At 34.3% G+C, this 12,181-nt stretch overlaps 1 protein-coding gene across 3 annotated transcripts in view; it reads right to left on the bottom strand.

The window, feature by feature from the left end:
* The window catches only part of LOC106472140 (casein kinase II subunit alpha), a 44,392-nt gene extending 33,086 nt beyond the window's left edge, over window positions 1–11,306 (bottom strand). For 2 of the 3 annotated variants that reach the window (XM_013932765.2, XM_013932768.2), the window contains exons 1-3: window positions 10,926–11,306; window positions 9,838–9,940; window positions 7,460–7,571 (exon numbers count right to left, since the gene is read on the bottom strand). In XM_013932765.2, the coding sequence (XP_013788219.1) occupies window positions 7,460–7,571; window positions 9,838–9,932 (207 nt within the window). In that variant the 5' untranslated portion in view covers window positions 9,933–9,940; window positions 10,926–11,306. The remainder of the gene's footprint in view (window positions 1–7,459; window positions 7,572–9,837; window positions 9,941–10,925) is intronic. The other variant, XM_013932766.2, reaches the window with a different exon arrangement.
* Window positions 11,307–12,181: the final 875 nt, after the last annotated feature.

Here is a 12,181-nt window from a genome sequence, read left to right as displayed (position 1 = left end):
ATTGTCCTTGGCAATATCTGTTTTGCGACACTCCACCTATGTCAATGCACCCTCTATCCTGGTACTGTATGTAAACAACTCATTCATATAATATTATCATTTTTTGAGACTGACTCAATCTTTCTTCTCGTCTTGATTCCGGTCGCTCGGAATACATCACTTTATAGCTAGAGGGGGAACCACTCATATGTATATATATTGCAGTCCAAATGCCCTAGCCACCAACATGGGATTTAGGGACCATGACCTTATAATTCCAACCCCAAGTAGTGGAACCTCAGTTACCTGGTTGGAGCCTGTCCAATTGTGATGATGGATCATATCAAATTCTACTCGCAGTGCATGAATTAGGTTCCAGTGAAGAGCATATTTGTTCTGGATGTAGTGCGATTCCCCCACTATGGTGCTGATCTCTTATTGGCACACCCATGATCTATGCACACTCATTCTGTATGGATAATGCCCTCATCGACCCCTCCACTTTATCAATGTGGGATTCTAGCTGTAAATGTATTTCCAATAATATTTACCTCCGCAGACACTCTCCTGCCCTTCCTCCCCACTAAGAGCTGGTGTTAGAGTTTGCTAAGCAACACTAAAGTAGACAAACCCTCTCCTCAACCTGAAGAAGTCCGAAAGGCAATACCCCAGACTCAGAATGACAGGATCTTGTATGCCATACTCAACCTGAAGAAACAAAACTCATCCAGTTTGGAATTATGAATAATCATCTTCACTCCCCATCCATGTGGTCAAGGTAAAATCCACTTGTCCCAAGAATTATGGGAAGGACATGGAACAAACTGTGCTCAACAAAGTACATAGAATAGGGCCATTCTGCATTCGGAATTATGAGGAGACAATGGACCCTCTTCCATGAACAATGTACTGAACCAATATTGATCAAAAAGAAGGGCCTGTTGCAACCTAGACAAAGTATACTGTGTTAATGTTTGCTAATGCAGATATGATTTGATAAAAGCACACCTGCCTGGGCAACACTTGCCACAGAGCAGGATCCTGTGAAAAAGAGATAAGGGAACCTGGAAAGTAAAGAAGAGACAAAATTAGTAATGAACATACTCACCCCTCTTTATAATCTAGCACATGTGGCTAAGATAGCTATGAGGAGTAGTCGAAAACTCTCAGAGGAAGGTACTGCCAGATCATGCAAATACTGCGAGATAAAAGTATTGAGGAAGGTCCACACACCATACCACACAATGTCCTCCAGTGGGCAATTCAACTGGGCCGCTAAGGAAATAAAAATGTGATGAATCTGATGAGACGTGACTCGCAGAAGTCTCCTCGCCTCCAAAGAGAGCCCAGAATAAGCGATATGGATCAATTTTTGTACCTACCTACCAGGGATAAATCCCAGGAAACTGAAGGATCCCAATGAATAAAAAGTCATTGCCTAACGTCATTACCTCTAAAGGTGTTAGTGTGGCCAACATAACACTTCAAGACCCTCACTGGACATAACAAACTATCGGGATCCAATCGGTCGTAGAGGTGAGAAATAGTAGTCAGATGAATCAATGAAAAGGATTTATCCCCCTCCCTGGCTGCCAATGTCTCAAGTAAGAAGGACCTGTTTGGGTATAGGAGAATGTAGGTAGAATGATAAAACATCCTGTGCACATGCAGCGCAAACAACTCCAACTGGCGACATCCTCAGGCCAGCAGCAACAAAAAATAAACATTAAGGGAAAGGTGATACATGAGGCTAAGGGCTCAAATGGTTGTTGAAAAGGAAAATGTAATACCACCTTAACCCTATCGCCCCAGATACCCTTTGCTGTGCATGACACAAGGTTTTAGTGTCTTACATTCAGAATTTTATTAAACTATTTTTTGTTCATGTTATATCAATTAGAATAGCATAAAATATTAGCTAATAATCCATATTTTAATTGTATACAAGTCTTAAGTTCTTAATTCTACAAGGCAATATTACAAAACATCCTGAATTTCCACTAGTGTGACTCACATGACATATTTTGTCTTAGCATGTAATCATCCCTATTTTATCCACCACTCCTCGAAAAAGTATGAAATTAAACTTAAAATACTCTATAAAATCATTATTGCTTGAACAAACCATAATTTTTATAGCCTTCAATTTTGTTTGGCTACAGAGCTATCAGATAGAAAATCAGACCCCTCAGAACCTTCCGGCCACATCCCCTCTTTCAGAATTTGTTGACAGTTCTCTCTTAAATGTTATTATATATTACCTATAACCAATAGAAAGTCAAGATTTTTATCTATCAAATGACATATTGTGTAACATTGTATTCTGAACAGAATATCATCAATTTCACTCACAGTACAAGATTTGTTCAGGTGGGAAAGTTAACGACTAGCTTGGAAGAATTTGTAACGACTCTTGCCATATAGTTAGAAAGCTAGGAAATTTTGAGAGGCAAGTTAATTTGTCTACTTTTTGCATGTTATTAGTCTATATTCTTTGGTGCATTATTCAATTAAATAAAAACTATTACGTACATTACTATCTATAGTATAAAAAAATTGGGTTAACTCTCTTCGAAAACCAACAGCAAGAAAAAATAAGATTGGGTAAGTACTTTATTCCTGTTTCTCATATTTAATCTTTATTTATTATGATAAAAGGAACTAAAATGTAAAAATACATTTAAGTTATTTAAGACTAGATTAGGTAAAATAAGTAATAATAATAATATAATTAAAATGGTTCAAGGGTCACGCACATGAGTAGCTCATAGATAATGTAATTCGATAGCATAACATGAGTTGCACGTTTCTTGAGTAATTTACAACATATAATGGCATGGATAGTAGTTAAAACATAGTTCAAAGAGCTATAAAACAATAAAATTTAATTATAAATAGATGTATACTGTTACGAACTTAGAGCTACTTGGGATAAACGAACGTAGTTTCATGTCACAATATGAAGTCATTCTAGAGAGAAAAAGGTAATTTAGGTTTATTTTGATTTTTTTTTAGGTGGTTATGAGGCCGGTTGAATTGACCAAGAAAATAACAGATAAACTATAAAGTTTTACTGAAAAAACGTTTAAAATGCATTTATAAAGTTTTAGGGATTACATAAAGGAGATTTTTGAGATGAGGAAAACATGAAAATTACTTTGCATATGGACTATTCAAAACAAATACTCAATATATTAATGAACACATTTTTATTCATTTTATTAAAAATACTTCACTAAAAAGTATAATTTCCCTTGTATGTGAAAGACTTATAATATGAACTGAAAGACTGCAAAATTTTGTGAAGATATACATACTATATTGAAAGTTAGAAGTATTAAATTTATAAAGACTTTAATCAAGTACAAAAAAAGGTCACACGGTCAGTCAAATTGACCAAGACTGTGTTGAGAGAGTTAATATCCCAGTTAGGTAACTAAAATGGTCTTTTTTCCGAGTATCTAAAGGTAGTCGATAAGGCGATTGTGGAAAATGCTAAACCCTTGTCAAAGAGCCAGTCAAAAAACATTTGACATTTCTGGACAAAGTGGGTTCAACCTCCTCGCAATACATTATTGTCTATATATATGTGCCATTTCAATTGATAAATGTCCATCATTAGACTATACAGAGACTGAGACAGATACATGGCAACCTTAAAAGTTAAATCCTGATGCTTTGCAAAGGGTCACATAACCTCCATACATGAAACTTGAGCTTCTGGATGGATAAGAAGAGGGGGGCATTCCTGAAAGTACTGCAGAAGTGGAAACCAGGGTTGAGCCAGCCAATCTGGTGCTACCAACAGAACACGACAAGGGGTTGAACAAATCACAGCTAGGACTCTGGGTAACAGACAAATCTGTAGGAAAACATAAAGGTGCAATCTCCTCCAGTCCTGATTGAATGTATCTATTGCCAATTCCCAAGGATGAGGTACTGGAGGCCAAAATACCAGTAATTGAGTGTTCCAATGAGTGGCAAAGGCATCAATCATCAGTGTCCCAGACCAAATCCAACAGAAAACCTTGTGATGCAGCATCCATTCTGTTAGGTGAATCTGGTTGAGTCAAAACAATTGATCTTCTACCAAATTCATCACCCTTGGAATATAGCAAGCTAGCAGGATGATATGATGGGAGTGGGCCCAATAAAGAAAATCCAATGTTTGAAAACAAAGAGGTTTGGACCAAGTGCCTCCTTGATGGGAAATGTAAGACATCACCTTGGAACTGTCAGAGTAAAGTATGACAATTTTTCCCCTCAATAAGTCCAGACCTTGAGACATTATCCTTTGAATAGCAAGAAGTTCTAAACACTGATGTGTAGGGAAGTATCATTGTCCGTCCATAGGCCCTGGAATTCTGACCATTGGTATATGTACCCAATCCCTGAAGCAAGGCATCTGTGAAGAGATGGATTTCTGGACAAGGTGGTGGCAGAAGAACAACTATCATAGTATTGTTCCAATCTAACCACCACTTGAGATTGAAGATGTTGATCCTAAATAAGGAGACTGGGGAGTCTAGTGGATCGCTGTTCATGATCCATTGGCCACATAGAGACCACTGAAGAGATCTCATGTGCATTCTCATCCCAAAGGAATGAGAGATTCGAGTGATGCCCACATCCCCAAAAAAGAAAGAACCATCCAAGCAGTGGAAGAAGAAAACATGAGTAAGAGTTGGACTGCCTGTTCTATAGCATGGAACCATATGGGAGTCAGCAGAGCCCAACTGAGATATGCATTGAAAAAGACATCCAGATGAACAATATATTGAGTTAGAGTGAGAATTGATTTCTTGGCTCTAATAACAAAACCTGCCTTGGTTGCTTCTGAAAGTAGAATCTGGGTGTGACGTTCCAACAACTGATGAGATGGTACCAACAGTAACCAGTTGTCCATGTAATAGTGTGCACAGGCCTAGGGAATGGAGGTGAAGAGAAGAAGCTTGTACAATTTGGCAGAACACATATGGTACTGATGCTAGAACTAAATATTCACCCTCAGACCTTTCTGCCAGCAAGGAAGGTGCAGACTCAAAAGCAACTGGGAAAAGACCCAAAACATCACACACTTGATTGACCAACCGAAGAAAAGGAGCCGGAGGAGGCAGATCCAAATTGGCTTTATGAGAAGCCAAAAGAGTAAAGGAAGGTGCTGGAAAAAGCAAATCTAAATTCTCTCCAGAATGTCCAGGATTGCCTACAAGTGCAGCCTCAAAAGCCCTGAAGAAACACCACTAGGCTGAATATATGTCTCCATCTTACTACGAATAAGGTCATGGACAGCCTCAACTGATAATGCCCCCCCCTCCTCCTGATGCGCGAAGCAAAATATCAGAGGTAGGATAGGAGAGACTTAATTTGCCTCTGAACCGGAAACAGTAATCCAGGAATTCATGCTGTATATTGGCTTGCAAACCGAAAACTTTTTACAAAAATCATCTAGTTAATACAAAGAACATAGTACAGAGAAACCCATTAGTGGATGTTTTGTCAAGAAAAAGTGATAATATTATCTGAATGAGGTACTTGTATACAGTACCAGGATAGAGGTGTCACAGGTGGAGAGTATCACAAGACAGATATCACCACGACCAATTAAGTGGGGAATAAAAGGATGGGCGAAGGAAGGAAACCCTAGCAGTCAAGTAATAGCTGTAGTGTAAGATATTCTGTGAATGAGGTGCTTATATACAGTATTAGGATAGAGGGTGCATTGATGTAGGTGCAGAGTATCACAAGACAGATATCACCACGACCAATTTAGTGGGGAATAAAAGGATGGGCAAAGGAAGGAAACCCTAGCAGTCAAGTAATAGCTGTAGTGTATGATATTATCTAAATGAGGTGCTTATATACAGAATTAGGATAGAGGGTGCATTGATGTAGGTGTAGAGTATCATAAGACAGATATCGCCAAGAGCAATTAAGTGGGGAATAAAAGACTGGAGTAATAGAGAAAAAAAATCTGATCAATGCTTAGATGGGCAAAGGAAGGAATTCCTAACAGTCAAGTAGTAGCTGTAGTGTGAGAGAAGTTAAGTATGTTTTGGTAAGTATATTTCAAAGAATATTCTTTACATTTCACTTCAGAGACGTACAAGTGAAATTAATTAACTGAGTTAGGAATGATTTTCATGCTTTTTAATTAAGTGTGGTCAGCCAAATGCAATGTTTTGATGTTGTTACACACAGAATACCAACCACAAATTTGAATTACTGAGAAGAAAATCTATCACATGGAATTTAATATTTTTGTGGCTCAATTTCCCCCTTCACCATCAACTTTAAGTTTGATCAATTTTCGAAGCTTTTCTTGGTTATTCGAAACTTCCCATACAAATGTCATTCTAACTCACAAACACACATACTAATCCAGATAAAGTCTTTTATAATTCACAGTGTTTATATAAATTTTAAATACCAAAGTATCAATGACTATATACCAGTACTCTAGATAATTTTTGGCATGATCATTATGGTACAGATCACATTTTGCCTCTATTAATATCTGCCAAAGGTGGTCACTAATTCAGTATCTTGGACAAACATCTGTGTGCTGGTTTATGATATTTTTGAATCGTTTATAAGAGTTTGAATGTGTCAGTATTGTTTTATTGTGTATTTGGTCTCCAAAAAGTACTACAAAAATACATACATTCAATTTACATGTTTGTTTATTTTTAATTTTCTTAATTATCTGTTTGTTTGGTTGTGAAAGCTTTCTCTTCTTCTGGTATTAACACTGTCCCATGTTTTAATTGCAGGATTGGGATCATACAATGAAATTTCTGAGCCTAACATTAAAACTTTCATTAAACTGTATCTTTTCAGGTTTCATAGAGCATGTGAATTTTGTCTTGAGCCTGTTTTATACAGAAAAAGCTCTTTCACAATCAACACTTGTTACACAAAAGCATAAAGCTATATAACACAATTTTGACATTTGGAAATTGAACACAATGCAGTTTAATAACCCTTTTACATAAAGCAAAATAAAAACAAAACAGAAAACACATTTAATAAAGGAACAAAGGTTTAAACTGTGAATATAAGTAGTTCGTAGCTTCATGATCAATACAGAAAAAAGAAAAACTAAGTCAATTTATCAATTCTAAAATTTACCATCGATGCATTGTTATCTGGACAAATATAACTGCAATATGTTGATAGTTTGATTATTGTTACACTCCTAGTTGTGGTTTGCTTTCTTTTTAAGCACAATGCAAGTGTCCATATGTAAAAATAGCCACTTTCATAGTGTGCAATAGTAGGCACGCCCATTCATACTATAGCACATTGGTGACAGTACATCCTTAACTCATACGTGAAAAATAAAAAATGGCATGTATCTCATATTATTATGAGTATTTTACACAGACATCCCAGATATTTTGAACACTGTATACTATTTCTAACTTAACTGTTTCAAGAATTAAATTGAGAAAACAAAATATCTGAGTCATCATTTTACCTTTAGAATTTTTACCACACATTTTTCATTACTGGTTATGTTGACAGCTTCAAAAACTTCACTATACTTCCCCCTACCCAACTTTCTCACAAGCTGGTAGTCATCTTGGTTTCTGAAAAAAAAATGTTACTCTGTCAGTCAACATCCACTTACAGAATCAAACACATCAGGATGCTCCATTTCCTATGGAATCCTGGTATATATTGTGTATTATGTGCTGAGCATCTTCTGTTATTCATTCATATTGCTAATTCATTTTATCTACCTTCTTTAGATTAACAGTAACTAAAAAACTGCAGCCCACAAAAACAAAGTGAGCTAAGCATTTTAAAAATCTTCCCAGATTTTAAGCTCATCAAATTATAGACCAGCATTTAAGACGTATTAACATTTGAAAACTTCCTTCCCTTCCCATTGGTAATGGCATGTACTTTTAGAATGTAATGTTAGTGTTGCATAAGGCAAAATTGTTTGTGAAACACTGAAAGATAATGTTTTGTTTTCATTTTAAAGTAAAACAAGAATCCTATTAAGAAAAACCCACCAAATTTGGTAAGTTGGATCATTACCTGAATTTTTAGAATGATTCCTGTTTCTAAAGGTGGGTCAAAATGACGATTCTTCTGTGTCAGCATAACAACACAAAAATACTAAGTTATTCTAGACTACAATGCAACAATATCTGACAGATATAGTTTATGCTTTTTGGTGGTTTAGCAATACTATATATTTCATGCCCATAAATGGTATAGAATAAGCCTATTTTATAAAATAGTAATCAGTTAGTGTTTGTATAGTTTATTGTTTATGATGATGATGACAAAACTGGCTTTGGCAAAACACACAAAATGTGAATATAAAACTAAAGTTGATAGTTGGAGAGAGAACTGTTTAACATATGGGAACATACTTAAAGGATCATGGTTCTTAGCACTTCTATCATGCCTGGCCATCACACTTCTCAGCTTCACCCTTGCTGAATTAGCTAAAAAGGTTTGTGTTGGTGCAGGTCCATTCTTTTTTAACTACAATCCAGTAAACATGAAATATGAAGTATCTGTGGGCAAGTCAAAAACAATAACTATGACGAGAAAATGTTGACCTGCCGTTAAAGTCTGAATTTCATTTATAAGTAATAAAATAGCATTCCAACAAACTTCCTGAAAGTAACTTTCAAGAGTCATTTTCAGCAAAATTCAAGCACTGACTGTTTTTTTACAGCATCAGGTATTGATAAACATAAGTGCACAGATCTCAAAAACAAAAGAAATTATTAAAATTTCCTATTTGAATGGCCAACATCTTCAAAAATATAAAATTCAACAAACAGAATCTCTGGTCACAAGAAGTTGAGATGTTGAACAATGCTAGCCTATTTTACACAACTTACGTTGTGCCCTTTGTCTGCCAAAATTCAAAAAATTGAGAAAAATCCAAACCTTTTTAAAACTTTATACATTAATAGGTAATTGAAATGAGATTTTAAATTGAAGCATTTTCAAATGTGTGAGGACACACTTCAAGTTCAAATAAGTTTCAATGAAAAATAACTCTTACAAGTTCTTCCCTTTTACTAATTTCCTAAAGATAATAAATCATTTTAAATATAATTTTTTCAGTTTACACAGAGTTGATTTCCCAACAATATGTTTCTGTCAACAGAGAACTTTTTTCTAATCAATGTGAATAACAAACATTTTATTTCATGTAAAACTATTCATTTCATACACAAAACAATTATATACACACAGAGAAAGTGTACAACACCCTGATAAGTTTCTTTTTTACTTAACAGATTAATTTGTAACATCCTAAAGCATAACTATCATGGAATAACTAAGGTTTCTCAAATATCTAAGTATTAAACAACATGATGCAACAGCTAGTTCAAACATTTAGATGCATGACCTCTCATTAAAATACTAATAAACAACTTCAGAAAATATATGTTTATGTCAAGATTATAGTTAAGCCTTAAACTTGGGCATCTATATTTATGTTCATCAGCCTAGTAATGGATTTTTCAATTTCTATATTTCTCAAAGACAAATATGTTCAAGAGAAGCACTAATGGAACACCAGATAATTTATACTTGAAACACACTAGTATGTTAAAAATTTTATACGAGTGCAATTAATATATAGAATTACAAACATTATCAGACACATTAGTAAAGTAAACAAGACAAAAAGTTTAAACTTGATTACGTTTTGCACTTTCAAATGTTTAAATACATAACTAAGGGTTTACTGTCTTCACCTATAACATATGCATAATGAACATATAATAAACTAAAAATTATAAGGAACATACTTTTGAACTAGTATTTTTCATTTCAATCTCATTTTCCAAGGTTTTGGTATAAAATTGAACTCACCCCCACTCTACAACATGTGATTCATAATCCCAGTAATCTTGTGATCGGTGTGAATTTGCTTCAGAATATATCCGAGCTCGACTAGGTAAAGGCATGGTACCAACTAAAGAAAAGTAAAAACAATAAACAGGAGTTTTTTAGTATATAGATTACTGTACACAGCACTCAGAAAGACATTCTGCATGTGTTACTGTAAAACAAGTCATGCTAATAAAACAGAATCAATTAAAATTTTCTTGAGTCATAAGGAAAACCAAGATACAAATCACAACCATCAGTCCATTTTTTTTAATATAGAGGGTACACACATACATATATGTATATAACACTTTAGAGCCTTAAGTATTATCTGTCATATTTACAGCTTGTGTACACTTCTAAAGACTATGAAGCAAAATGGAGAGTAATAAAAAAAACTGTTCCTTTGAGATGTGAGGTTGTTCTTCATTTCAATTTAACTTCTATGCCCCAGCCGGCACTACATCAATAAAATTATGGTGGATAAATTGCAGAATAAATTTTCACTTTTTTAACAAAAGTCTGCTTTGCTTTTTGGTTTAACTGGTACAAAATCATTATTTTGGAATCGTTGTAAATGTAACAAAAATCAGTCCCAACTCAAACCTTTCTGGGAAGTCTCGCATTTTTAAAATACATAATTAAACCTAAAAGGGAGTACTGAAACCTTTAGAATAACAAGAAAATATTGTTTCCTTTAAATTTCATAATTTATAAATTTACAATCTTTTCATCTGCATTTTGTGCTTAAATTACCATAACTTCGTAAGTTATTTAACTTTATGACTACGAGTTTGTTAAATCTATAAAACAGGCCTAAGCCAAGATAAACTTCTGTAAATTGCAAGATATAACCTGGATATATTATAATTTATATAAATTATGATGAGTTTTATATTGTTAATGTTATAAACTTATTTTTAGTTTAAACTGCAATGATAGTGTAGATTATGTACACTGTAGTGTACGTAAAATATGGCTCTATAGTTTGCATACTATCTTACAGATATTAAAGTTAAACAATGAAGTACTCAACTAGTGTACTTAGTAAAACTAAAAAGTTAACTTACTAAGACAAAATCTAGTAACCAAAAATTAACGTTAGTTGGCTTCAACTCCCAACTTCAGTTCTTTGGTAATTACTAGTACTAACACTAGGGTTCGAACTTAACTAAGCCTTCTCTGCCTTTGTAAATCGTACATTTCTGGTAAATCTGGTTAAGAGTACTTAATCTACGTACATTATGATTAAGACCCAGTGTTATTCCCCCTCAAAAAATATATGTAATGTAATTTTACTACATACGTAAATTTTAAAAGTAAAAATGCTACGCACGTAGGGGGGTTAAACATACAGATTATTGTTAAAACATAAAGTGATCATAAAAAAATAAAGTTAAGAATTGAGTCGTTTCGTAGGGCCACATCAAGAGGTGATCAAAATGGCTACCAGTAACGGAATCATGATGCAAAAATCTCATTGGTAATTTCCAGATTGATTTTTTTAACATGATCTTGCAAGTAACGGTGTGAAATAAAACATCTTTAATTGTCAACTGTCATAGTACACACATTCAACAACATTATCAATTTAATATGTTAGCATTTTCGTAAACAATGATACCTATATTGTTTTCGAAGGCTTCCACCAAGTTCAAATATTTCGTATTTAAATTTCGTGTGTGCAAGATTTGTTTTCCTTTTAAAGCTAACATTTTTAGTGACTTGTCTGAAACTTTTATCAAGAAATGTTTATTTTTGTCAGGTGATAGCAAAATCAAGTTTGCTGGACTACTACAAACTTCAAGAACCCGTTTTCAATAAATGAAGGAGAATTTACAGAAAATTAAAGTTAAGGTTAATTAACTACAAGGCAGTGTAGACGTTATGGATGACTAAATTTCACGTTAAATGTTAGGAAAAAAAACTGGATGTCCAAAAATATGTTATGCAGTTATGTTGCAGAAGATTACGTTAAAGCACTCGAATTTCTTGTTAATTGTTAAGTGTGCAGTATGTACTTAACTTTCTGTTGGATTTCGCGCAAAACTACACGAAGACTATATGCGTTAGCCGTACCTCATTTTGAAAAAGTTAAAACATGCGGACTTACTACGCTAGAAATCGGGTTTCAATACCCGTGGTGGGAAGAGCATAGTTGGCCCTTTGTGTAGCTTCGTCCTTAACTTCAAATAAAACAACAAAAAGTTAAAACACACGTCTATAATAAATACTTCTTTGGTCGTTTGTTAATTTCCCGTATATTTCTTTCGGGTGAAACTTTAGCGATACAAGAGCTTTCTTAAATAAAACTAGTTTCTGCTTT

This window comes from Limulus polyphemus, unplaced genomic scaffold, assembly GCF_000517525.1.
Source record: "Limulus polyphemus unplaced genomic scaffold, Limulus_polyphemus-2.1.2 Scaffold5114, whole genome shotgun sequence".
NCBI lineage: Eukaryota > Metazoa > Arthropoda > Merostomata > Xiphosura > Limulidae > Limulus > Limulus polyphemus.
Note: the sequence above shows the minus strand (reverse complement) of the source record. Positions and strands in the feature narration are given on the sequence as shown.